The 27,030-nt window shown below is 35.9% G+C and overlaps 2 protein-coding genes across 7 annotated transcripts; both read left to right on the plus strand.

Annotated features, from left to right (window-relative positions):
* The first annotated feature begins 2,588 nt into the window (after nt 1–2,588).
* Nucleotides 2,589–9,530, plus strand: LOC129244656 (meiosis-specific nuclear structural protein 1-like). Of its 2 annotated transcripts, none has more exons than XM_054882406.1 (6): nt 2,589–2,683; nt 2,773–2,963; nt 3,017–3,287; nt 3,402–3,537; nt 3,605–3,754; nt 8,616–9,530. In XM_054882406.1, exons 1-6 carry the CDS (start codon nt 2,656–2,658, stop codon nt 8,941–8,943), a joined length of 1,104 nt encoding a protein of 367 aa, XP_054738381.1. In that variant the 5' UTR covers nt 2,589–2,655; the 3' UTR covers nt 8,944–9,530. The 2 variants fall into 2 exon arrangements, with proteins under 2 accessions (XP_054738381.1, XP_054738382.1); XM_054882407.1 differs by having other exon boundaries at nt 2,776–2,963.
* Nucleotides 9,252–26,519, plus strand: LOC129244655 (polyadenylate-binding protein). Of its 5 annotated transcripts, none has more exons than XR_008582379.1 (6): nt 11,315–11,489; nt 11,934–12,223; nt 15,821–16,293; nt 23,691–24,723; nt 24,818–25,508; nt 25,577–26,519. XR_008582379.1 is itself a non-coding variant. In XM_054882405.1 (5 exons), the coding sequence occupies exons 2-5, from the start codon at nt 12,031–12,033 to the stop codon at nt 25,069–25,071; spliced, it is 1,953 nt and encodes a 650-aa protein (XP_054738380.1). In that variant the 5' UTR covers nt 9,252–9,530; nt 11,934–12,030; the 3' UTR covers nt 25,072–26,519. The 5 variants fall into 5 exon arrangements, 2 of the variants coding, with proteins under 2 accessions (XP_054738380.1, XP_054738379.1); XR_008582378.1 differs by having other exon boundaries at nt 24,818–25,126; nt 25,401–26,519; XR_008582380.1 differs by having other exon boundaries at nt 24,818–25,126; nt 25,422–26,519.
* The last annotated feature ends 511 nt before the right edge of the window (nt 26,520–27,030 follow it).

Raw genomic sequence — 27,030 nt, forward strand, 5'->3', positions numbered from 1 at the left:
GAGTATTATAAATACAAATATTTCTTATCTTTAAATAACTATTGTAGTTTTAATAAGATTGAGTTTAGAATATAATCTGTTTAAATAGTATGTCTATGTATGTATTTAAAATAATGCAGTAATAATAATAAATGTTTGTTTAAAAGTATGCATATTGTCTAGATATTGTCACAATCCCAGTGTGCACATCTTATTTGACAATTTGTATGTGAAGTGATTTATATGTGTTAGTTGTTTGCTTCCAGTAATGAAATTTTTTTCTATTTCAGTCAAGGCGAACCTATTATAAATGCGACTTGATTACACTTAATGGAAACTTTCAACCAATACATTCAAACGAATTGTCAAATATAAGCATGCATGCATTTTTTTGGCTACTTGTCTCACTGCATACACTGTGGTCACCAGCAAAAACGTTAAAGAACCGGGCTTTGGAAATTTCAAAATAATTTTTTTTTTTTTCAAACCACAACTCACATTCATATATACATATTATTCTTATTATACTAATACAGTGTAGCAGCCAGATTTATGTACGCATATTTGTAGTTTCCTCATTTTCAATTTTGATTTTAACCAATTATAGCCCCAAATGCTGTTTTCAATATACATGTGTATAAAACAAGAACTTATTTTTTTTTGGTTAACTCATTTTGTTGAAATGTTTTATTCAGATGCTGAATTATAGAATTTATACATGTTTTGTTTTTGTTTTGCTTTTTATATTTATTTAATTGTTTGAATAATGATGCAGAATGAAAAAAGATTACGATATAACCAAGGTGTGTTTGAAAACTCAGTGGGATGCTATTTTGAAGGGCTATAATGTTAAAAAATATAAACAAACAAATAAAAATGTTAAATGCTGTTAAATACGTTTAGGACGCAACTGCCGAGTCTGCGTACTGAAAAAGAATTTCATTGCTAGCTGGTACGCTTTACATCATTGCACTATGATATTCAAAGTGTGTTACAACAAATACATCACATTTAATTTTTCTACTTGGTTATTTGGCATGGATTTAAATCCTCTTTTACTTTATTTTTTTTAACTAAAAAATTTTATCTTGAAATCTAAAAATAGTAAAATTTTAAAACGAAAAAAGCAATTATTTGCAAAAAAAAATAAAAATAAATCCGAACACTTGTTGAAATAATGACAATAGCAAACTTTAAATGTATTGCTGCCATAAAAAGGTCTTTCCATTTGTGAAACTACATCAAGACGCTCGTCACAAATTGGAGGAGGAGCTCGGCCAAACACCTAAAAAGGATAATGATAAACACCATATATAACGGGTATACCTATTTTTTTGAGAATGGTAACACAAATGACATGTCAAATGTGTTCATAATTTACTTAAAGGTTTGACATTTAAGAAATAGGACGCTATACGCTTGTACAAAATTGGGGAATATTGAAAACCTATTTCCAAAGTGGTGAGTCTTCTTCTTCTTTACTGATTTTCACATCGGCGGCTACGTCAATAAGCAAAATTGTCGGATTTGGGGCTCAGAAAATCCACACGTTACTGTAGAGAAGCAAATGCATCCACAACGAGTCACTGTTTGGTGCGGTTTTTGGTCTGGCGGCATCATCGGGCCATTTTTTTTCGAAAATGTGCGAGGAGCAGCGGTTACAGTAAATGAGGAGCGTTACCATGACATGCTCAACGAATTGTTTACAAAAATTGAAGAGGATGACATGGACGACTTTTGGTTTCAAAAGGACGGTGCAACTTGTCACACTGCCAAAGTTACACTCGAACTTTTGGCTACCGTTTTTGAAAACCGAATAATCAGCCGAAATTCCGATATCAATTGGCCGCCTCGGAGCTGTGATTTAAGCCCGTTGGACTATTTTTTGTGGGGAGCCGTTAAGGACAAATGCTATGCGAACCATCCTGAGACGATTGATGCTTTAAAACACGAAATCGAAGTTGCCATTCATGAAATTGGAGCCCAAACAATCGAAAATGTGCTTAAAAATTGGGTTGATCGAATGGCCTACTGTAAAGCCAGTCGTGGCAGTCATTTGAACGATATTATTTTTCATTCATAAATGACAATGTTCAATCTTCAAAATAAAAAAAAAAAGTTTATTGATTAGTTTTTTTTTTATAGCCGATTCAAAAAGCAATTTTACATGGCCCACCCTATATATGGATAAGTTTGCTCATCTTGATATTCTAAAAAATACGATGGAACCATATTCCTTCAAGTCTATGCCACTAAACTGGTTATTCATGGATGATAACTGCCTCAAGCATGCAGCGAAAGTGGTGAAAAATTGGTTTTCCAAACAAAAAATTGCAGTTCTTGACTGGCCAATCAACCACAACACCCATTTCTGTTTTTCGATGCAGATATTTAGCGTTTATTTTTATTTTTATTTTATTTTTTTGATAATACTGAAATAAAAGAATAGATTTGTCCAAAAAGAACGTTTTACTAGGTCTTTCAGTAAAAATAATCTTCATTAAATGTTATTGTGGGGAAGAGCGCTATTTCTCTGCACACAGCTGTGTGTCCATAGCAACCGTTCCTTCATTTTGCATTTCACCTTTTATTTAATTGTTTTCATTTGAACCATGGGATATATTTTGTAAAGACCCTTTGTTTATAATTTGATTGATATATAACTGAGCAACCGAAATGAATAAAAAAAATGATATTGAAAATGGTAAGCCTAATCGGACGCCTACAAATAGACTAGACCTAGTGGTCAAAAACAAGTTTTGCTTGCATATCTACGAATATAATTGTATTTAGCAGATATGTCAGCAGAACGTGCTGCTCAGGTTAACAGCGTGATGTGCATTGTAAACGAATCCATTGAAAAATTAAAAATTTCCTTGGTAATTCCAAAAATACTGGAGAACCCGTTGACTGTAAGCAGACACTTAAAAGGGACAAAATATGAAGACTGCTTACATATTATACAATCCTATTTAACAATGAAGGTATTTGTATTTCGCAATCAAAGATTTTTGGTAATCTAATTTCGGTATTTCAGAAACCCGATGTAAAATTATATAGACCTGAAGAATGTATGCAATTGCTACAATTGATCGATATGTTTCATGAAAATTATGAAATGTTGAATAGTCTACCTAACTGGTTGGATGAATTGAGCCATGTGGATAAATCTCTTTTAAATTCTTTAACACTGTTACAAAACATTGCCGAGGAGCGATTAAGTAAATCTGCCATAGCTGAACTTGCAAAAGAAAAAAAAATCCATCAGGTGTATCATGATAATGAACAGATGAAGAGGAACATTAGAGGTAATTGAGACGAACGAAAGGTGGTGGAATAATTAATATTATATTAATATTGATACGGAAGATAGAATAACTGTGTTTGCATAATGGAGATATATAATCGTTTGCGTATTATAGAATTTCAGGCCAAATTACATAATCAAAAAATTAACTTGAGATGGAAATTGGCAGCTAAGGATGGTATTATTAAAAAGTATGAGGCAGATTTGGCATTTAAAAAATGGGACAATAATGTACATGTAAGAGAAGAGTTGTAAGTGTATTTCCATTTCCATTTCATTTTACATATTATATATTAAACCTTTTTTTATATCTTTCAGGGTGAAGTCTAGCAGGCGTATACATAATATCCATGTCGCTAGCGTCATAAAACAAAAAGAATTGGAAGAAGAACTAGAGAAAGCGAAAATTGCATATGAAAAAATGTTAAAAGAGAATCTGGCACACGAGAAAGAAGTTCGCGATGAAAAGTAAGTGAGCATCTGGTCAGCTAAGAAAAAATGAACCAATTAGAAAGTGCACACACAACATTTCCATGTACATATTTGAATATCTAAGCAAATGCCCTAACTAACAGATGTACTCATAGCCCATAAAGATCGCGTTCATCTTACAAATATTTTTAAGTTGATACAATACACATATATATATGTGTATTTATAGTTCCACACATATTTTATTGATTTATTTCTTAACGACATTCTTTATTTCAGTTTGTTCATAACGGTAAGTAATTGGAGCAACATCTATGTATGTAAATATAGCAATAATAAAGTCTGCATTCAATTTTAAAATATATGGGGAAAAGCTCTTATCCTCTTATTCCAAATATACAAAATTTATTTTCGTCTGGAAAAATGACCTGTTTCCGAGGTTTATTTATACAATTATTAACAAATTAAATCTACTTTCTTCTGTCCACAAGTGAAATAAACGGCTTTCTTCGGGCGACTCTACCATGGCATTTAGCACAAATACATTTTTTTAAATGTTTGGTTTACGTTTTCAACAATTTTTGATAGTGTAATTTGAGGATTAACCTTTGCCGTATTGATTATGCTGCTCTCTCGGACCTATAGTGTTCTTGGACGTCCAGACCTAAGCTTAGATGTTAAAATTCCGGTTTGCTTATAATTGTTTACTACGCTTTGAACAGAAAATACCCCCTCTTAATAGCTTTGCCAATGTTTCGGTAGCTATTTCTATCATTCTATCATTCTACAATTTTATAATTATTTTTCTTTCCGATACACTAATTTCTTTTTCTTTGGTATCCGTGTTTTCAAAGTATTACCAATCTTAACGTCAATTATAATAACAAAGAATGAAAAGTGAGTAAAAACGAGAAAAAATTCCTGATAAAATAACGATATTATTTATTAAAATAAACCAAGTGAACGCAGACTTTTCGGCTCTTGTATTTACATTTTGATGCAATTACTTACCGTAATGTAAAAAATGAAGTCAATTGTATGTTCTCTGGTTTTTTTTTTTAATTCCCAGTAGAACTAGAAGCAAGAAATAAATAGAACCCCTTTTGAAATGTTTTCGGAGCGATAATCGAGATTGCTTAGCTTTGTACTCTTTATTTAAAAAAAACATATTTTCTTTGCGAGGCTCTTCTTATTCGTTTAGCAAGCTCGGGGAATGCTAGTTTTCAAAGCATTCCCTCATTGCCTATTCCTGAGGTAAATTTTAGTTTACACTCTCATTCGTTTAGAGGTCGAATTAAGTTTTTCATAACTCGCCCTCATAGGATATCCAATGTATAGAAAATCAAATAGGACGAGTAATGTTTTCTGTGGTATAGCTTTATGAAATTTAACCCAAGTAACATTTACGGTGGGGCTGAATGAACCCGGGTTAACTGAACTCGATCAAGTAAACAACGAATTTCTTTATTGGTTACTCTGTAAGTTAGCACATAATTTATTTTTATCGAATAGAGTGAACGAACAGTTTACTTTCCTCTCTGCGCACACAACCGTAATTGCTACTAAAGTCCAAAACCGTAACAAGTTCCGGAAATCGCTAGCCGACAGTTCTTGGAGCAAAGGCAAAGAAATGTTGTTGGCGACATTTAAAGCGACATTCTGGTCGCCTGGAACTAGTGATACGCAATGGATGAAGCTTCAGACTTGCCAAAGCATTGTCATTCGGACAACGAAGGGTTGCCTCCTGATGTCCCCACTACAACACCTGTGAAGGAGCACAACAAACTGCTCAAACCGGACAATGTTCAGACAGACTATAACGACATTCATCGGGAGACACTTACCACCTTCTTAAGCTCCCGACCCCCGAATGCCGTTATCGGAGTCCAATCAGTACCCATAGCAGACGAAGAACTCCAGCTACTCCGAGAGAGCCGCGTAACCTTGGCACAATTACGTTCTGGATACTGTAGCAGGTTAAACTCCTACTTATCTGGAATTGACCCCGACATACTAAACATATGTCCAGCATGTGAAGGCACCCCACACGATACTAGCCACCTATTCACATGCCCCATCAAATCCACTCATCTAACACCCCTCTCCCTCTGGACCCAACCCGTCGAAACAGCATATTTCCTGGGCCTACCGTTAAATGAGCTAGACACAGATTACCGGCGATCTACATAACACTGACAGGGATAAGTATACTGTTAGAACAACAACAACAACAAACATTAAATGAAAAACCAGTTAAACAGATCCGAAGCTGTTACAGTCTTTAGGAAAGCGAACGAGTGGACGAAGAAACGCGATTTATCTTGATTATATATAGTATGTACTTGCCCTTGGACATTTTACAGTTGAAGCTATCTTGAACAAAAAAAAAGGGACACGCCAACATAAAAAAGACTTTTTAGGGGAAACAAGTTTTAATTATAATAATATAATATAAATAATTAAAATAACATACATATATACTACATATAAATAATTTTTGAATTGAATACGATTTGATATTTTAAATGAAATGTGTTAATGAATGAATTTGCTATCCCTTAAATTCTTGATTTGAGTTCTATTGTTTGAATGAAAAGGTCTTGTACGTATTAGTTCACTCTACCAGGATTCTACTGTATAAGTTTTCATCTGAAATACTGATATACCTATTGTAAGCTAATACTATTCCTAGAGCGGTTTAATAGTTTACATCAACTAACTTTGAGAAATTAAATTTAGATCGAATAACACTGTGTGACAAAAAAAAAATTAAATATACTTTTATGGAGACCTAGTACAACTTATGGCTATAGAAAAACTAAATAAAATGGTATAAGAGAAATTTCCAATACACCCCCAAAATCTCATTTTATGGCCATAAAACCGTTTTTTCAGTAGGTTGATGTGAAGAATCACTCCTAACTTCGCCAATTTCCATCCGTTTTCGAATTTGTTTTTTTAGTTCGAAAGAACAAAAACAAGCCTTTTTGACAGTGTGTTGACAATTTTTCTGAAATGACAACTGACGAGACTGTAGACGGAAGTATTTGGATTTTTTTTATTTTTCTTTATTTTTTCAACTTTGACATAATTTTTACGATATTATCTGATATTGAGGATTTTTTTTAGTACACTACTGTTATAGTAAATTTAATTTTGCGTCGAATGAGCTATATTTGACTGTAATTGAATTAAAATTAATAGAGTTGTGTGAGTTTTAAGATTTTTTTTTTTCTAATTTGGTATGTATATTAGGTATAACTTACGCTAAATGGGAATAAGGACGTGTTTTGATGCGTTATTATAGATACGTAATATTTATTGGAGTATATACATATGTACTGTACTGCATACAACAGAACTGGTTAAAACTTACAAAAATATCTGACATATTATCACACATTTTTTTTCAATAGAAATGTGAAAAAGCTCCTAAGTGTACCAAAGTTCACACTGTACATTGATTAACAAAAGAAGTTTGTTATTATAATTTAACCTTATTAAAACGTCAAAGTTTTATTGTTTGTTTCAGTGAAATTCAAGAGATATAAATCAAAACGTTGCCAGAAAAGTCGAATTTCTCAATATTCTCCGATGATGTGGCATCATCAGCCTTATCATAGGCCAGATGATTGTTATTTTTATAAAACGGACGTAACGGTCATCATTATAAAGCTCGAAAGCACATAAAGTATGCTGATGTTGCAACTGTTAAGAACCCCGTAGTCTTGGACGATATGATTGACTCAACTGCAGGAACTGAAGGAAGTTCAACTCATTGCTGATGATGATCAAACTGATAACAATAAACCTGATGATGAAGAGTACTTTCCCTCTGGTTCTAAGTCTTCAGAACGACACATTGTATTAAATTCAGATTTTCAAGATCTTTCTCGTGATTTACTTCTATCGGGAAGACAATCTGAAACGCTCGCTTCTCGATTTAAACAATGGAATTTAGTTGATGATGACTTCAGATGAATGATGATGATCGAATTTCTTACAGAGAAGTATTCAAAACTGATGAAGAGAATGACAAATGTACCGTACCATATTAAACTCCAAAGGGCCGTTTCCAATGCATTTTTCAGTTTGGAACCAGTTCCGTTGTGTACTGCACCGTACCATCCCGTACAGTGCTGCACTGTACAATACTCCAATAAATATTATGTGTTTATAATGACACTTGTTATCATTTTCATGCTTCGAAACGCATACCAAATCTCGTAGTAAAAAAAAAGAAAAAATCTTAAAACCCACACAACTCTATTAATTTTAATTCAATTACAGTCAAATATAGCTCATTCGACGCAAAATTAAATTTACTATAACAGTAGTGTACTAAAAAAATCCTCAATATCGGATAATATCGTAAAAATTATGTCAAAGTTGAAAAAATAGAGAAAAAATAAAAAAAAATCCAAATACTTCCGTCTACAGTCTCGTCAGTTGTCATTTCAGAAAAATTGTCAACACACTGTCAAAAAGGCTTGTTTTTGTTCTTTCGAACTAAAAAAACAAATTCGAAATCGGATGGAAATTGGCGAAGTTAGGAGTGATTCTTCACATCAACCTACTGAAAAACGGTTTTATGGCCATAAAGTATAAAATCACTGTCGCACAGTGTAATTTATTATAATAAACAATTAAATCATCGAAACGAATAAAGTTGTAAGCGAAATACTAATAATTCTTCAGGGATCCAAAAACGTTTAACGTAATGGATGGTTTTTCCGCTAAGCTTAAAAGCTTTGCTAATTCTCGCTTACTGCGTTATTCACAGGATATTTCAATAGATAATATTATTTTCGAAAGAGGCATCAGTGTTTCAACTCTCTGTTAGTATTATATATGTATGTATATAGTGATACAAGCATATGTACTTTTTTATCTGCAGAAATAAACTTTTATTGCAATTGCAAGCGTTGGTAAAGAAATTCGATCAAAATATTGGGGACAAAATTAAAGAGAACGTTTACTTGCAAGAAGAGTATGACGAGCAAAAACGACAGTTTGACGAATTTCTCGAGGAATACCAACGCGAGGAGGCTGAATATGAAGCTATCGTTAAAACAAAAGAGGAGGAAGATCGACGAAAGCACGAGGAGAAAGTAATGCTGTTTATGATGACTCGTGCCGCGAAAATTATTCAACGGGCTTATCGACGTTATCGTCGAAGCAAAAAAAAGGTGGAAAAGAAAAAGGGCAAAAAGAGGCGTAACTAAAATTGCTTTGAATACTTAACTTATGCATACACTCCTCATGGAGCCACTTTAAATCTACGGTAGACGATCGAATCTAGGCACTCAATGAATTTTTTATATAATATATCGAGAAATATTTTTCGGAAAATTGTAGTTTTTGTTCTGAATGTTTGTAAAAAACAAATAAAATAATTCTCGCAATCAACCAAAAAAAAGAAAATATTTTGTTTGATTCTCAACTCAAAAATGTCTCGTTTTTACTTTCGCATTTTGATTGTGCAAAAAAATGTTAAATGTCCGATCATTGGCTAAATATTTTTTAAATTCCGAAATCCGATTTTATGTGCATTTCAAATTTGTGAGAATTTTTTAATATTTCAATTGACACATCATCGCCATCGCAAAGGCCGTTCCAGCTCCTGCTTCAGAAGTTCCTAAATCAGTGTGCGTCACCTTAACATTTGCCATTAGTATCAGTTAAACATCTGTGGTCAAAACAATTATTGTCAATACTGTGTTGATATATTGAACCTCGACTTGATCGTTTTGCTGGTGACTATTCTGAAGCGGTGTATTGCAAGAAAGCTTCATTTATTTTTAGCTCGAAGGTAAAGTATATACATACATTTTTTTTATAAAATTATCAATAGCTTGGGTGCTACGAGTATCTGGCATTTGTCATTGTTTTTTTTGAAAGTATGTAATTTTTGAAGAGATTTTCTATAATTTATAAAAAAAAAATCTTTTTATCTGTCATACATTTTTTTAATGTGATTACAATAAACTACGGTTTGTTCTCCAAATTGATTGCAGTTTTTATCTTACAAAATACGACTAAATGAAAGAGTCGTGCGAAAATTTATAAATAATAAAATTGCAAATGAAGACTAGCTAGCAGCAGAAGGTTAAACATTTTATCTGGTCTTTCAATTGTCAAATTTTGTTTAAATTACTCTGAAAATTATAGTTTCGGAAATAGTTATGTTGCTTTGTTATGTAAATTGATGCTTGTGGCAACTCCGACTACATTCAAAGCACACCCAATTCGCGGGGATTATAGATTAAAAACCTACGCACCAATGTAGCATGGTGAAAAAAATTCGGAAATGACATCTGTTCATTACTTAACGACTTGACACTAAATTGTTGATATTTTTCAATGATTAATTTCTGAGACAGCAAATTTAATGAAGTTGGCAGTCAATTCATGCTATGCAATATGTTTAGTCATATACTGCCAACATTTGTGGAGAAATGAGCTGCCGTTTTGCATATATGATAGACGTTATATTTTTTCGTGACGTCTACGAGTGTATAACGTAATAGTTCACTTGACGACATTTTCAAAACGACGATAACTTGGCAATGCCCACATTTAAATTATTGCCATCGTATTCACCAAATTTTGACAGTTATTACAAAATGAAAATTATGCGCTCATCAGTATAAATTTGCCACGATAAACATATCGTCGAAATAAAAAGTTTACTGTCAAACTACCAAAATGACAGTTCATGGCACACGTTATTTAACATGATATTTACTGCACCTAATGAGCAAAGAACGGTCGCCGTAAGGAATACATCATCTGATTATAAATGTTTGCGTTTGGAAACGTGCGGTTACTTGATATGATGAAAACCTTACGTTATTTAAAGTATTCGAATTGAATTTTAGTTGAGTCCTGAAACCCGTAACTTATTCTCTCAATTTGTAAGTTTTGGTTTTTCATTGCTACATATGTGAACATTGTTTATTTTGCTTCCAATTGTCAAACTATTTAATAAAATTTTCTAACGGTTGAGCAGCATGATTCAATAATAAAAGGATGTGAAAAGCTCTAAGCTAGCTTGTGAATAATAATAATAATAATATTATTATTAATTATTTTTTGATGAATGAGGTTGGATCTGTAAGTCTCAATTTTTTATAGTATATTAATGCATTAAATTACAAAATTTATAATAAAGTTATTAAATATAACGTAAAACAAATTATTGTCATAAATTTGAATCGAAATACTTAATTTTAAAATTAAAATTGAAACTTAGAATTAAATAATAACATCCATTAATTAACAGTCACCAAATCTGGCTTAATACACAATCAAAATCACATCCGTCCATATTATCAGACGGAAAACAGCCTTGTTGAGGGCAAACAGGAATATGTAGGTATAGTCGCATTGATATTGTGTGCGTTAGAAAATCAAGCAAATTTCATACTATATTTAATATAATAGATGTGTAGACTTTGTAAGGTAAATTATGGCAACTCTGACAGCATTCAAAGCACGTTTCGTTGGTGGTGTGGTGAATGGAAATTCGGAAATGGCGTCTCGGCTTGGCAAGAACGAAATGAAACGAATAGACGAATATACGAATAGTTTATGAGGAGTCTATTAGAGTCCGACGTGGTGAGTGGTCGTGTGATTTTTCAATCTCGCGACTATCACATATTTTTGTGACAAAAAATCATTTAAAAAACCAAAAAAAAAAATAAAAATAAATAAAAAAACCTACAAAAAAATTGCAAAAGTAGCAAAAATCGAGCAAGTGTAAAAAAACGTAAGTAAATATAATTTAATTGCAACGTATACATATATAGAAGAAAGTGAAATTCCAGTATTGTGGCGTGGCGACTGTCGACTGTCGACAAAACCCAAAGAAAAAGTAATGGCCGCCAGATGTATACACGAGGCATTGTATGCGACGTGGAAGCATTGGATAATATAAATAAAAAATGCTTTTGAAAGAACTTTGCAAAGAGTTTATTTTATATCTGATTTTATAATGGAAACCGTTTTTGTAAAATCCAAAGTTAAGCTGGTGGTGGTTAATTTTTTGCTGTGGAATTTCCTAGTAAAACTGAATTTATGTTGGTATCGATGCAACGCAGTGAAACGTGTGCTTAGCAGAGTTGCCAATGCAATTTAGACAAAATATTGTATTTTCTTTTTTCCTTAATGAATGTAATAAAGCATTTATAGTTTACGTCCTTTCTCTTTACAGTTCTTTTAAGTTTTTCTTTTGTGTAGATTTTTCTCTTTAACGATTTCAAGGAGAACATCTAAACGAAGTGTGAAATACCTAATCCTCTTCAGCAGAAATGAATTCTGGAGGACCAAATTATCAGATGGCGTCACTTTATGTAGGTGATTTACACCAAGACATCAATGAAGCCGGGCTTTTCGAGAAATTCTCTACCGCTGGTCCGGTATTATCAATTCGCGTTTGTCGTGATGTTATTACGCGTCGCTCATTGGGATACGCATACGTGAACTTCCAGCAGCCTGCCGATGGTGAGTAGATTATTTGTATAGGATATATTAAGCCATCGAATGACTTAATTAACTATTGTGGTCAGGGATATGTTTAGAAATGCTTGTATGATGTAATTTTGTTGTAAACTTTTGAAGTGCTTGTCAAAAACTCCAAACAAATTATTGGTCATTTTAGATTATATTTTATGTAGAAATTTAAAAAATGTTGATATGACATTATTGTACGGTTTTCACTGTTGAAAGGTCGGCCATATTGATATCAATTCCAGTACATACATATACCATACCTGCATCGGAAATGGTATTGTGTTGTATTACTTTCCACACTGTCGAAAAAAGCTAAAACTTGTGTTATTAAATGTTTCCGTTTTCAACACTATTATTCATGGACCAAGTACTTGTTTGTTTGTTAACAGTAATTTATCCACGTTACATACATATGTACAAATCAGTCAAAAGAGTTAACTAATAATTTGTAAAAAACGTGAAGGAAAAATTTCAACAGTGTCTCATAATGCGCACGAGGTGAAACAAAGAGAAAACTATGACAGAAATTTACAACAAAAATTGAATTGATCTTTTGCTTACTAGTGGAGATTTGCTTATGAATAGTAGAAATAGAGTAAAATATACCTCGCATATTGTAGATAATAATTTAGTCACGTTTCTAAACTAACTAAAACCGTAGGCGTACGCATTTGGTTCGCTTCAACTTTCACTGTTAGACGAATGTGCTGTCAGTTTATTTATACATAGTTCAATGGCATCAGAAAGCGGTACAAATATGTGTATGTGTACATGTTATTGTATCGTTTTTCTTTGGAAACCATTGTCTTTTGGACACAAAAACCATTTTGCATGCGTTCATTGACGAAAACCTCGATACATATGCACATACATATATGCAATAAAATATAATATAAAAAGACATGTACATACATATGTAATTAATTAAATATGTATCGGTGTCTACAATAGATAATTAAAAGTAGATTTTACATCATATAAAAGATTTATATTAAGTTTTATCATAGACGACTGTTCAGGGACAGTCATTTGGGAGGTACCAATTTATTTTGTCGATAATTAATAATCGATTACGAAAATTTGCGTACTCGATAGTTGAAATTAGTTGGGTTAATCGAGTATGGAAGGCAAATGCTGACAAAATGATAGCGATAGTACAAAAACATTTATTTTGTTTTCAATTAGGTAGTTAAAATGTCAAAAATTCATTCAGGATGTAAAAAAAAAAAATTAAATTAAAATTTGCAAGAAATAGTTTTGGGTGCGATGAAAATCTCGTGTTTGAAGCCAAATCTAAAACAGCTGATTATCAGGCAACAGAAATTTCCATTTAATTTTTAATTAGATTTGCGTTAAAAAGAGCGTTTTATCATTTTTTCTGCTTCATATGCTAAAACAAGAAAAATTGAGAAACTTCTTCTTAGAGACTACTGTAATCCTTTGGAGATTCCAGAGGCTGCGTAAGTGCATAAATAAGTATAAAGCTATCATCTCAACATTAACGCGCGACATCCTTTTGCCGCTTTGTTTAGTGAACGTTATGAACGATATTATTAGGCCTTTAATAAAGCTTGTTGAGCTGAATGTAGCAGGCACGTTGAGATTTCTTGCGGAAGGAGGATTTCAACGATCCGTCAGATAAGATTAAAATTACACTACGTAGGACGACTGTGTCTCAAATTTCAAAAGAAATGTTAAATATCTTTGAGCGTGTTTGATTGCTTCGACCTTGCAACAACGAATATTTGAATTTAAATAGGAAATTAACATTGGAAGGTTTGTAGATATGGGACTATAAAATGTTGTAAAAGCTATGGATGCGTGCTATCCGGGATCAAGCCATAATTATTTTGTTTTCTATTTATCTAGTATAAAGTGATTTCTGTCAACATGCAAAAACTCGTAACATTGAAAGAGTAATGGGAGTGCTTTAAAGTAGTTTTAAATTTTTGCAAACTGTGATGCCATGACAGAATTTTCCGAAGAAGTAATCAAGGATAAGGAACAAATATCACGGACGATTACATTTATAGTGTTTTCTGTAATTTTTAGTTATTTCGCGTGGCAGAAAAATGGCGATTTCGATTTCACATCGGTTCGATGTGATGTCCGGAAAGGAAAACGGAACAATGAAAAACAGCACATATCAACACGTTTTCAGTGATGATTTCATGGGGAAAACCTATTGTATCATATGCCATATTGTTGCTCTGGCGAAGCTACCTGCTACTCGCCTTGGCTGGCTAACTGTCCACCAGACTGGCCACGTGTTAATTTTCTGCATACGATTGCATGTATTGGATGTGGCTGATTTATAAATGTGTTCTAACAGGCTTTATAAATGAATTCACTGCATGGACTGCTTATAAAAATGTGTATATATATTTAGTGGAATATGAAAAGACATTTATAACAGGTAGTAGTTTTTCAGTACGATATTGTTATTTTTGTTGTTGCACAACTACATTTTAGTACACCATATAAATACAATAATGCATTTTTCAATAATATTGTTGACGAATTATTTATGTTCGCTGACGATTGTAAAAATGCTAAATTAAAACTCACTTTACTTACCATGTTATTCAAATTTCAACGTTTTGTGAATGGCATCATTAGTAAGTGAATAAAATATTATAATTATGAATATTTTTTGTTACGATAGTATATCGCCTACCTTTTTTGTCGACTAAATATATATACTACACATTTTTTACAAAATAAACGACTTAAAAAAATGTATATGTATATTCAAAGAACACTATCAGTTAATAAAAGCTAGCAGAAATTAGCTAGTTTATTAACTTGTCATATTAATTCTTTGGAGAAAGTATAGCGTTTTGAATTTCAAAAATTCGGCCATTGTTGCGTGCAAAGTCGATTGCTTCATTATTTTATTTGCCATTTTCAATGACGGCAATTTAGTCAATATCGAAGTAAATAATCGAATAAAAATATTTATAGAAAATTCCATTCTTCATCTTAGCAAATTAAGTGCCGGACATCAGAAAAGTATGAGCTTAGCACTTGCAATAAGGTTGCAAGCGTTTATAAGTGCTTCAATAAATCCGCTTTTATTACGTGCTTGGAGCAAGTCCTTTGTTTTTCTATATTCTTATTAAATGAGCTTAGTTTCTGGGCGTTTTCTAATCGTCCTTTTATCTAGTTTGTCGTACATTTTGGAATAAAATTCCAGTGATTGTTTTATCTTCTTCAAGGTAATTTAACAGTTGCATCCAGAGATCATTCTATTCATTCGATGAATGTTTTGTATGACCCAAATCCAAATTCGACTTTTTAATAAACTGGATTGGTTTGAATGAGGTTTTGACAATCGACCGTCAAAGTGCAAACCTCAAATTATTCTATTCTCATGAAGAAATGATTGCACATTTTATTCTACTCTCTTGATATGTTGATTTCTTTGAAACTGATTACTTAAGTAATAAAATTCGCTGTATTTGGAACTAAATTTATCTCCATTTATGTCAGAAATTCTCTGTGTGTATGTGACGCAAAAATTCATTGTTTAAAACTATCAATTTATTTTTTTGTTTTGTAATATTTAAAACTCATATCTTTTAACAGCTGAACGTGCGTTGGATACAATGAACTTTGATCTGATTCGTAACAAGCCAATTCGCATTATGTGGTCTCAGCGAGATCCCTCCTTGCGTCGGTCTGGCATTGGCAACGTATTCATTAAGAATTTGGATAAGAGTATTGACAATAAAGCGATTTACGACACTTTTTCGGCTTTTGGGAACATACTTAGTTGTAAAGTTGCGACAGATGAAAAAGGCAATTCCAAGGGATATGGTTTCGTTCACTTTGAAACCGAAGAGGCAGCCAATACCTCAATTGAGAAGGTGAATGGTATGTTGTTAAATGCAAAGAAAGTATATGTAGGCAAATTTATACCACGCAAGGAACGCGAGAAGGAATTGGGTGAGAAAGCTAAATTATTTACAAATGTATATGTGAAAAATTTTGGCGAGGACTTCGACGACGAGAAATTGAAGGAACTCTTTGAACCCTTTGGAAAGATCACAAGCTATAAGGTGAGGAACATTTTTATATAAAAAGTTTAATGAATTATACACAGCTTGATGAGAGAAACAATCAGATTCCAACTTACTACAAAAGTCGACGTATTTCAAAATCATTCTATCGATTCAAGAGTATGTTTCGCTGAGATATTTATGTTAAAAATATGTTTATATATATATTACTAGCAAACCCGGCCCCCTTCGCTGGGCACACTAAAATAGAATAGATATGGTTTAGAACAGAAAATATATGGTTTTCATATCATTTATTTCTTTATTCTTTATTCAAGCCCTTTGGCATAAACAATATTTTTTGTTTTTCTATTTGTTTTTGAGTAAATATAAAATATAAATTGAAAATCAGGAAAAAAGAAGATTGTTTTTAAATTTCAAATCAACGCATATGAATAAACAATCGTCTTTTTTCCTGATCATCCATGAATTTTTCGTTTCAATTTATATGTTTTATTAAGCATTGGAGCTTTTTTAACCATTATCCATTTATATTTTTCAAAAAAACAAAAGAAAAAAATGTTTTTTCCACGAATACATAATTTCATTCGGATTTCACATTAAATTCTCAAATTTCGTAAGAAATTATTCACTGTTCCAAAATCCACTCCAAAAAAATTCACAAACAATTTTTACATGTTGCACTTACGTTTTTTCCTTATGGCATCCAAATCAGAAAGAAATATTGACACATTGTAACTCACACTGTCAATTTGACAGTTCAGTTCCGCCCCAAGCGTTAAAAAAAGTAAGCGACATTATGGCTGGCTCAAAAGAACGCTGTACCCGTTGCCACTGCTCCGAATTACAACCAAACTTTACGAAACCCATTTTCAATACTTACTTAACAATGTGCATAAGTTTGGTTTAATTCGGTTCAAAGACACGGCGGGTCCACGTTTTGGCATATATTTCCAGACCCTAGTCATCAATAGGTATGAAAATTACCCCGTATTAAAGCACTTATCAACAGCTTTCATTTGATATCCATATTGTACAAACACATTCTAGGATCCACGTTTTGGTCTCTATCTCGAGACCCTAGTCACGGAGCGGCATGAAAAATACTCTGAACTAAAGCATTCACCAACAGCTTTCATTTGATACCCATATTGTAGATACACCTCATCTGTCATCTTCGTCTAGCTCATCTAGGGGTGGGCCCAGGAAACATGCTTTTTCGACGGGATGGGTCCAGAGGGAGAGGGGTGTTAGATGGGTCGGTTTTAGGGGGCATGTGAAGAGGTGGTTAGTGTTGTTGTTGTATCAGCATAAACATTCCCCATACTTACATACGGTGAATGCTGCTGGAGTGACAGTCCTTGGCCGGATATAAATCCGGGTCGTTTCGGTAACGTAGAACCGACTGTCGTGGAAACGTGTCGTGCGGGTGTCTTCACATGCCGGACATATGTTTGCTATGTCGGGGTCGATTCTGGATAGGTAGGAGTTTAACATGCTACAATATCCAGAACGTAATTGTGCCAGTGTTACACGTGTCTCACGAGGAAGCTGGAGCTCTTCATCTGCTGTAGGTGGTGGTTGGACTCCGATTACGGCATTCACAGGACGGGAACTTAAGAAGGTGGTGACGGTCTCCCGGTGAATGTCGTTTATCGACTGTTGTCTAAATACTGTCAGGTCCAGTAGATTGCGGTCAGTTTTGTCCTGGATTTCGTCAGCGTAGTCTAAGAGATGTCTCCTGACGTGCCTGGGAGGCGGCTCAGGCTCAAGTAAGTGTCTGCAGGGGTGAAACCTGCGGTAACATCCCAGCAGGAACTGCTTGCTGTGCAGTTTGTTATGCTCCATTACTGGGAGCATTTGTGCCTCGTTGTGTAGGTGTTGAACCGGGGACATCAGGAGGCAACCGATCGCTGTCCGAATGACAGTATTTTGGCATGTCTGAAGCTTTGTCCACTGCGTGTCACTAGTTCTAGGCGACCAGACAGGCGCTGCATAGTTTGGAACCGGCTGACCAATTGCCTTAAATATCGATAGCAACAGTTCTTTTTCTTTGCCCCAAGTGCTGCTGGCAAGCGATTTGAGGACCTTGTTGCGGTTTCGGACTTTAATGGCAATTACCGCAATTACGCTGAGAACGAGAGCAAACTGTCAAAGGTTACACCCAAAATTTTGGGGCTGTTTACTGTCGGTATTGGTGTGTCATCGACTTTTACCTTAAGGGACAGTTTGACCTCCTTTGTCCAGGTGGTGAAGAGGGTCGCCGTGGATTTAGTGGGGGAAAGTTGGAGATTCCTCGCAGTGAAAAAGTGAGAAAGGTCGGTGAGGTAGTTGTTCACTTTGGAACACAGGCCATCGATGTCATTGCCCGACGTCATTATCGTACAGTCGTCAGCTTATGAGACCAGGGAAACTCCCGTTGGTGGTTGGGGAAGCTTCGAGATAAAGAAGTTGAACAGCAAGGGAGAAAGGACACCACCCTGCGGTACACCTTGCTTTATCTTCCTCTGCTTCGATGTTTGATCTCGCAAAGTCACTGACGAGTGACGACGGCTCAGATAGTTTGCGGACCACCTCTTCAGCCCTGGCGGGAGTGTCGACTGATAAATATCATCTAGTAGCGTGGAATGGCTGACTGTATCGAAAGCCTTCTTCAGGTCCAACGCTACTAGGACAGTCCTCTCGCAGGGGCGGTTTGGTTAAGCCCGCGATTTATCTGGACGTTTATGGCGGTGAGTGCAGTGGTGGTGCTATGCACTCGTCGGAATCCGTGCTGATGTGGGGCTGGGGCCAGGTGTTTCGTGAAGAGTGGGAGTAGGAGGACTTCAAGTGTCTTCACTACTGGGGAAAGGAGAGTTATCGGCCGATAAGACCCCTTGGTTGGCGGGTTTTCCCAGGTTTCAGTAGTGGGACCACTCTCCCTGCTTTCTACTTGTCAGGGATGATGAGTGTGGCCAGGGACAGATTGAAGACCCTTGTGAGGAATCCTACTCCCAGGGGTCCCAGATGCTTCAGCATCAGCGCGTTTAATCCGTCAGGGCCAATGGCTTTCGATGATTTCGATTTGTTGATGGCCCCCCCTGAACCTCATTACCGGGGAAAGTAAGTGGCGCACTGTCATTCGTCAGTTTGTGCAGCCTTCTGGTAGCACGGCGCTTGGATCTGTCGCCCGGAGGATGCAGTATGAAAAGCCGGCTAAAATAGCTCGCGCATCCCTTCGGGTCCGACGAAGTACAACCGTTGAAGGTGATGGCCACCTTGTCGTTGTGCTTCGTCGGGCTCGACAGGGACCTAACGGTGGACCAGAGCTCACTAACCCTAGAGGTGAGGTTACAGGTCTTCAAGTGCTCAACCCATTTAGTCCGCTTGTGTTGGTCTACCAGTTGCCGGATCTCCAAATTGAGATCCCTTATGCGGGGATCCCCGGGATCGGCCTGGTGTAGGTGGTCACGCTCGTTTGCCAGGCTGGCTGCTTCGGCTGGGAAATGAGGACGAATGTCATTAAAGCTTCCAGCTGGGATGAAGCGAGCCGCAGCAGCTGTGAGCACCTTGCGGAATGCGCGTCCACCTGCGCGCACATGGGTGGGGATGGGAAGAGCGTCGAAGGTGTCCTCAGTGAATTCCGTGAAGCCGGCCCAATTACATTTTTTAAAGTTAAAATATGACCGGTGGTTCGCGGAAACAAAGTCGGCAGGTCTCTCAATCGAGACGATAATGGGCAAGTGGTCTGATGCAAGCGATAGCATAGGTAGCCACGTTATGCTATTTATCAGACCCGCGCTAGCTATTGTTAGATCAGGCGAGCTGCTACAATTGCCCACTACCCTGGTGGGCGCTTCGTCGATCATTTGGCAGGCTTGAATGCTAAAGATCGTGATGCGCATTAAAGTCACCTACAACCAATCGGTTTTCACCTCTGATGAGCGCACCTATATCAGGGTGATATCCAGCCGGGTAGCAGGCGACAGGGGGTATATAAATGTTAAAAATTTCGAGCTCGGAATCACCTGTCCGGACAGCTATGCCTTGACATTCTAAGGTGTTGTCCCTGCGGTCGATTCCTTCATCAATGAGATGATACTGCACTGTGTGGTGGACCATAAACGCTAGGCCATCACCATTGTCTCGCTCGCGATCATGTCTGTGCACCTAGCGTGCAGCCTGTTTTCCTGGACCGCAGTTATATTGATACTGTGCCGGCCCATGAAGTCAACTATCTCGTCGACCTTGCTCTTGAGTCCGTTATAGTTAAATTGAAGAAGCTTAAAGTTTCTGGGTGATGTTGTAACTTGGGGGGGTGAGGGACCCATAGGGTTGCCTACGTTGGGCCTGCTGTGTAATCCGCTGTTGTTGTTGCGGCCTGTTGATGGTGGGCGGCCCGCCATGGGTGGCGGTTGCGGGTGCAGAGCTCTACAGCAGGGGGCAACGTAGCCAGTTGTCCACTCACGGGTGGTGCGCAGGCCGGAACATCTCCGAAAGTGGCACCAGCCATTGCAAGAATTGCATTGGACTTATACCAGATTCCGAGGTATTACGGTCTGACACACGGAACAGACTGTGCGGGGGACCAGGAGCTGCTGGTTTGTCCCCGTACTGGGGTTGGAGCAGGAGGGAAGGGGATGAGTTAAGTCAGGGGAGTGGTGTTGCTCCGATAGGCTCCTTACCGTAGAGGTACTAGTTGTGGTGGCGGTTGGTAGTGCCGGCCTATCAGAAGAGGTAGTAGCCGTGGAGGCATTAGACGCTTGCTGGCGGGAGCAACTCGAGACCACATACCGTGGGGTCCACTCCCTATGTGTCTTAAGGCCTGAACAGGTCTTGAGATGGCTCCACCCGTTGCACTTGTTTCACCTAACCGCAGCAATAGAATACTTCTGGCACAGGGTTGGATTCAACTCCAGCCCTGAGGAGAAGTATTTGGAGTAAGGTTGCTGCGAGGAGTTGCTCCTGTGACGTAAGGGGTGGGGTGATATACTGTTTACTAGACAGGTCATTCCGGTAACGTAGAACCGGCTGCCATGGGAATGATCATCTCTCATCACTTCTATCGATTTAGCAGTAGGTTTCGCTCACACATGTATATTAATCCTAGTTAAAATTAGAGACATACAGCTTATATACCCATTGGTCGTTTGGTGTCTTGGCAAACGATTAAGATTCAAAGCTGTGAGAGAAACAATCAGATTCCAAACTTACCATGTCGATTGATGTCCAATACAATCGACAAAAGTCGACGTATTACAAATTCATATTAACATAATCATCTCTCATTACTTCTATCGATTTAGCAGTAAGTTTCGCTCATACATGTATATTAATCCTAGTTAAAATTAGAGACATACAGCTTATATACCCATTGGTCGTTTGGTGTCTTGGCAAACGATTAAGATTCAAAGCTGTAAGAGAAACAATCAGATTCTAAACTTACCATGTCGATTGATGTCCAATACAATCGACAAAAGTCGATGTATTACAAATTCATATTAACATAATCATTTCTCATTACTTCTATCGATTTAGCAGTAGGTTTCGCTCATACATGTACATATATTAATCCTAGTTAAAAATAGAGGCATACAGCTTATATACCCATTGGTCGTTTGGTGTCTTGGCAAACGATTAAGATTCAAAGCTGTAAGAGAAACAATCAGATTCCAAACTTACCATGTTGATTGATGTCCAATACAATCGACAAAAGTCGACGTATTACAAATTCATATTAACATAATCATCTCTCATTACTTCTATCGATTTAGCAGTAAGTTTCGCACATACATGTATATTAATCCTAGTTAAAATTAGAGACATACTGCTTATATACCCATTGGTCGTTTGGTGTCTTGGCAAACGATTAAGATCCAAAGCTGTGAGAGAAACAAATCAGATTCCAAACTTACCATGTCAATTGATGTCCAATACAATCGACAAAAGTCGACGAATCACAAATTCATATTAACATAATCATCGCTCATCACTTCTATCGATTTAGCAGTAAGTTTCGCTCATACATGTATATTAATCCTAGTTAAAATTAGAGACATACAGCTTATATACCCATTGGTCGTTTGGTGTCTTGGCAAACGATTAAGATTCAAAGCTGTGAGAGAAACAATCAGATTCCAAACTTACCATGTCGATTGATGTCCAATACAATCGACAAAAGTCGACGTATTACAAATTCATATTAACATAATCATCTCTCATTACTTCTAATGATTTAGCAGTAAGTTTCGCTCATACATGTACATATATTAATCCTAGTTAAAAATAGAGACATACAGCTTATATACCCATTGGTCGTTTGGTGTCTTGGCAAACGATTAAGATTCAAAGCTGTAAGAGAAACAAATCAGATTCCAAACTTACCATGTCGATTGATGTCCAATACAATCGACAAAAGTCGACGAATCACAAATTCATATTAACATAATCATCTCTCATCACTTCTATCGATTTAGCAGTAAGTTTCGCTCATACATGTATATTAATCCTAGTTAAAATTAGAGACATACTGCTTATATACCCATTGGTCGTTTGGTGTCTTGGCAAACGATTAAGATTCAAAGCTGTGAGAGAAACAAATCAGATTCCAAACTTACCATGTCAATTGATGTCCAATACAATCGACAAAAGTCGACGAATCACAAATTCATATTAACATAATCATCGCTCATCACTTCTATCGATTTAGCAGTAAGTTTCGCTCATACATGTATATTAATCCTAGTTAAAATTAGAGACATACAGCTTATATACCCATTGGTCGTTTGGTGTCTTGGCAAACGATTAAGATTCAAAGCTGTAAGAGAAACAATCAGATTCCAAACTTACCATGTCGATTGATGTCCAATACAATCGACAAAAGTCGACGTATTACAAATTCATATTAACATAATCATCTCTCATTACTTCTATCGATTTAGCAGTAAGTTTCGCTCATACATGTACATATATTAATCCTAGTTAAAAATAGAGACATACAGCTTATATACCCATTGGTCGTTTGGTGTCTTGGCAAACGATTAAGATTCAAAGCTGTAAGAGAAACAAATCAGATTCCAAACTTACCATGTCGATTGATGTCCAATACAATCGACAAAAGTCGACGAATCACAAATTCATATTAACATAATCATCTCTCATCACTTCTATCGATTTAGCAGTAGGTTTCGCTCATACATGTATATTAATCCTAGTTAAAAATAGAGACATGGAGCTTATATACCCATTGGTCGTTTGGTATCTTGGCAAACGATTAAGATTCAAAGCTGTGTCGATTGATGTCCAATACAATCGACGAAAGTCGACGAATCACAAAGACTTTATCATAGTTTTGTTAGTGGTGTTTCTATCAATATTCATTTGTATATGTTAAGGCAAATATTTGTAAAAACCAGTAGTACCCGTTGAATACTCCAAGTTGTTCTTTTTCCCCTCAGGTCATGCTTAAAGAAGATGGCAAAAGCAAAGGCTTTGGCTTTGTCGCCTATGAGACAACCGAGGCAGCTGAAGCTGCTGTCGATGCCTTGAATGGCAAGGAAATGGGTGACGGCAAAGTTTTGTATGTAGCCCGCGCCCAGAAAAAGGCTGAACGCCAGCAAGAACTCAAAAGAAAATTTGAGGAATTAAAAAAAAAACGTCAGGAGTCTGTCTTTGGTGTTAATTTATATGTTAAAAACTTGGATGACAGTATCGATGATGAACGCCTGCGTAAGGAGTTCTCAGTGTTTGGCACCATTACATCCGCTAAGGTTATGACCGATGAAGAGGGCCGTTCTAAGGGATTCGGTTTCGTTTGCTTCATTTCACCAAATGAAGCCACCTGTGCCGTCACTGAACTGAATGGACGAGTTGTTGGTTCGAAACCACTCTATGTTGCTTTAGCTCAACGTAAAGAGGACCGGAAAGCACATCTAGCATCGCAATATATGCGTCATATGTCCGGTATGCGTATGCAACAACTGGGCCAAATCTTCCAGCCAAACGCTGCAGGTGGATTCTTTGTGCCTACCATGGCGCCAGGACAGCGCTTCTTTGGTCCACAAGTGACACAACCAATCCGTAACACACCGAGATGGGCACCACAAGTACGTCCTGCTGCGGGCGTACAAGGAGTTACACAAGCTGGAGCCGCAGCCGCGGCTGCTGGTGGCTTCCAAAATGCTGCTGCTATGGCAGCGACTGGTACTGCTCAGTTCCGCCCTGCAGCAGCCGCAGGGCGTGGACAACCTCAAGCAGTTCAAGGTGCACATGCCGCAGTTGCTGCTGCAAATACAATGCGTAACACTGGCGCACGTGCTATAACTGGCCAGCAAGCAGTTGCTGCGGGTAATATCCAAATGGCTGGAGCTCCAATCACCGCAGGCGGTGCTCAACAACGCGCTGCCAACTATAAGTATACAGCTAACATGCGCAATCCACCACCACAGCCAGTTCAGCAACAGCCACAAGTGCAGCCAATGCATCAAAAGGGTGAGTAATAATAAGTGATAGTTTATTTATTTCGATTAAAAAACGATACATAGAAATAAAGTGGGAACTCAACTATTTCATTTCTATATTTCAGGTCAAGAAAAATTGATTGCTTCATTGTTGGCTAACGCCAAACCACAAGAGCAAAAACAAATTTTGGGCGAACGTTTATATCCAATGATCGAGCGTATGCATCCATTAATGGCCGGCAAAATTACCGGTATGCTATTGGAGATCGAGAACTCCGAATTGTTGCACATGCTGGAAGATCAGGATGCTTTGAAAGCCAAAGTAGAAGAAGCCGTCGCTGTGTTACAGGTCCATCGCGTAACTGAGCCTACCAATTAAACATGAGAGCAAAAGAAAAACTTAGAATTGTATTAATTTCTCAACGAACGTAAAAGTTCAGTAACTTTATATATTATTATTACTAAACACAACATCAAATATTAGTTACACACTTTTAGCTCAAAACAAAATTTAACACGAAAGTAAAAAGATGGAACTCGATATTCAGATTAGTGGAATGTGGGTTACAGATTTTTTAGTAGTGGATAATGAGGGCCATTGAAAGATCGTAACACCGCTTAACATTCGTAAAAACTACTTAGCCTACCTTCAAATTTTATAATTTTCCCACATAATCAAGTTTCATACTTTTTCGCACTTAATTTCAGATTATTCTCTTTTCAATCCAGCCAATCAAAACGAAACTATTTTTACATTCAATAATACAAATATCATAATTCAACGAGTTCTCAAGTTAATCCAAAAACTCCGAAATGGTTTGTATAGTCATCGCTGAATTTAATATTAAAAAAATATGAAAATCAAGAACTAGAATTTGCAATAGATTTTGAAAATCAAAGCCGGAACGGAGGAAATGGGAAGAAAATTCAAGCCAAGACGACAGAATGTCGCGCGCAGCAAAAATTTGAACAAAGAAATTCATGATAAAACTTGGTAATCAAACCCGAAGCAATTTTTGCTGCAGACTTGAAATGCATTTTTTCTATTAAAACTTGGAGATTGAATTTGTATTCTAATTGTTTTTCGACAATTTCACCCATAACGAAGAAGGTAACATTCAAGTATTTTATAATTCCTAACAACAGCAACCAAGCCATACTCATTGCATTGCAAACAACACCAAATTTTAATTTTTTCACTTGAATAAAAATTTGTTTTAGTCATTTACGATGAAGAAGGTATGCATTTTTAGTGTACTTTTGCGATGCGTAGGTGGAATAAACAACATCTTAAAATAAACAACAAAAAGGAAAAAAAGGTTTGAGTCCTTGGTAATTGTAAAAAATCGATAGATTTTGGTTGAATTGAAGAGATTTTGCTCTAATCATTTTATTTGAGAAGTGACTTGACAAGCTTAGGAAAACAAAAATATTAAAATAGAAAGAAATAATTGAAGAAAACAAAAAAAAAATTGCAAAAGCTTATTCAAAAAAAAAAATTGTAAATTTTCGAGTGATATTGAAACCCAAAGGCAAATGATTTGCATTGTCAATCGCTCGCTGAATATAAGAAAACTATAAACAATCTGCAAATAGAGTTGCGTGTAAAAGGGAAAATTGAAAAGGATGAAAAAACGTTGTAACGATTTTTTGCTACTTTAAACAACAAAATAAATGAAAAATAGAAGCCACATACATTCGCTGAAAAGCAGAACATAAAAATATAAAAAAAAAAATACAAAAAAATTGTAAAATTTATACAAAAACCGGTCCTCTATGACCAGAAAAACACAATGAATTAAAAATATATAAATTTTATCAAAAACATGCAAGTCCGTTTGATGAGATTCAAAACGAATCACGAATATTTCCATATGCGGGCGAATAAGTGCATAGGTATGTAAATGCGTATGCAATAAAGTTTGCTGATGAGTTTTTCATTTGTGTTTATAAAAATTAGTTTTTGGTGCGCAAATTTAAAAATGAAATATAAAAATCAAGTAAACTTAAAATTCAGATATCGGAAACTATTTTAACCACAAAAGCTACAAATTAATTACATACATATACTAAATTTTAGCTGGTGAAATGAGCAAATTGAAATAAAAATTGAACATTTGGTATGTAAAAATGCGTTTATACAAAAAGCCTGAAATCGAACAATGGGTTAAATTGAACGCAATTGAAGAACGTAAATTGACTTTTACGCTGAAAAAGCGCGTAGATGGGTGACGCTGGGCAAACATAAATAACCACCCGCCATTTAAAAATATATTTTTTTTTTATCGAATTTTTATATACTACTACAACTACATATTTATGAACCATAACGTATAAA

Source organism: Anastrepha obliqua, chromosome 4, assembly GCF_027943255.1.
Source record: "Anastrepha obliqua isolate idAnaObli1 chromosome 4, idAnaObli1_1.0, whole genome shotgun sequence".
NCBI lineage: Eukaryota > Metazoa > Arthropoda > Insecta > Diptera > Tephritidae > Anastrepha > Anastrepha obliqua.

Excerpts from the sequence above, each read along its gene's own strand:
- LOC129244655 (XM_054882405.1), top strand. The coding sequence starts at position 12,031 with ATGAATTCTGGAGGACCAAATTATCAGATGGCGTCACTTTATGTAGGT. Across the intron at positions 16,294-23,690 it reads GAAAGATCACAAGCTATAAG|GTCATGCTTAAAGAAGATGG; the intron begins GTGAGGAACATT and ends TTTTCCCCTCAG. Across the intron at positions 24,724-24,817 it reads GCAGCCAATGCATCAAAAGG|GTCAAGAAAAATTGATTGCT; the intron begins GTGAGTAATAAT and ends TCTATATTTCAG.
- LOC129244656 (XM_054882406.1), top strand. The coding sequence starts at position 2,656 with ATGAATAAAAAAAATGATATTGAAAATG. Across the intron at positions 2,964-3,016 it reads AATCCTATTTAACAATGAAG|AAACCCGATGTAAAATTATA; the intron begins GTATTTGTATTT and ends TCGGTATTTCAG. Across the intron at positions 3,288-3,401 it reads GATGAAGAGGAACATTAGAG|AATTTCAGGCCAAATTACAT; the intron begins GTAATTGAGACG and ends TGCGTATTATAG.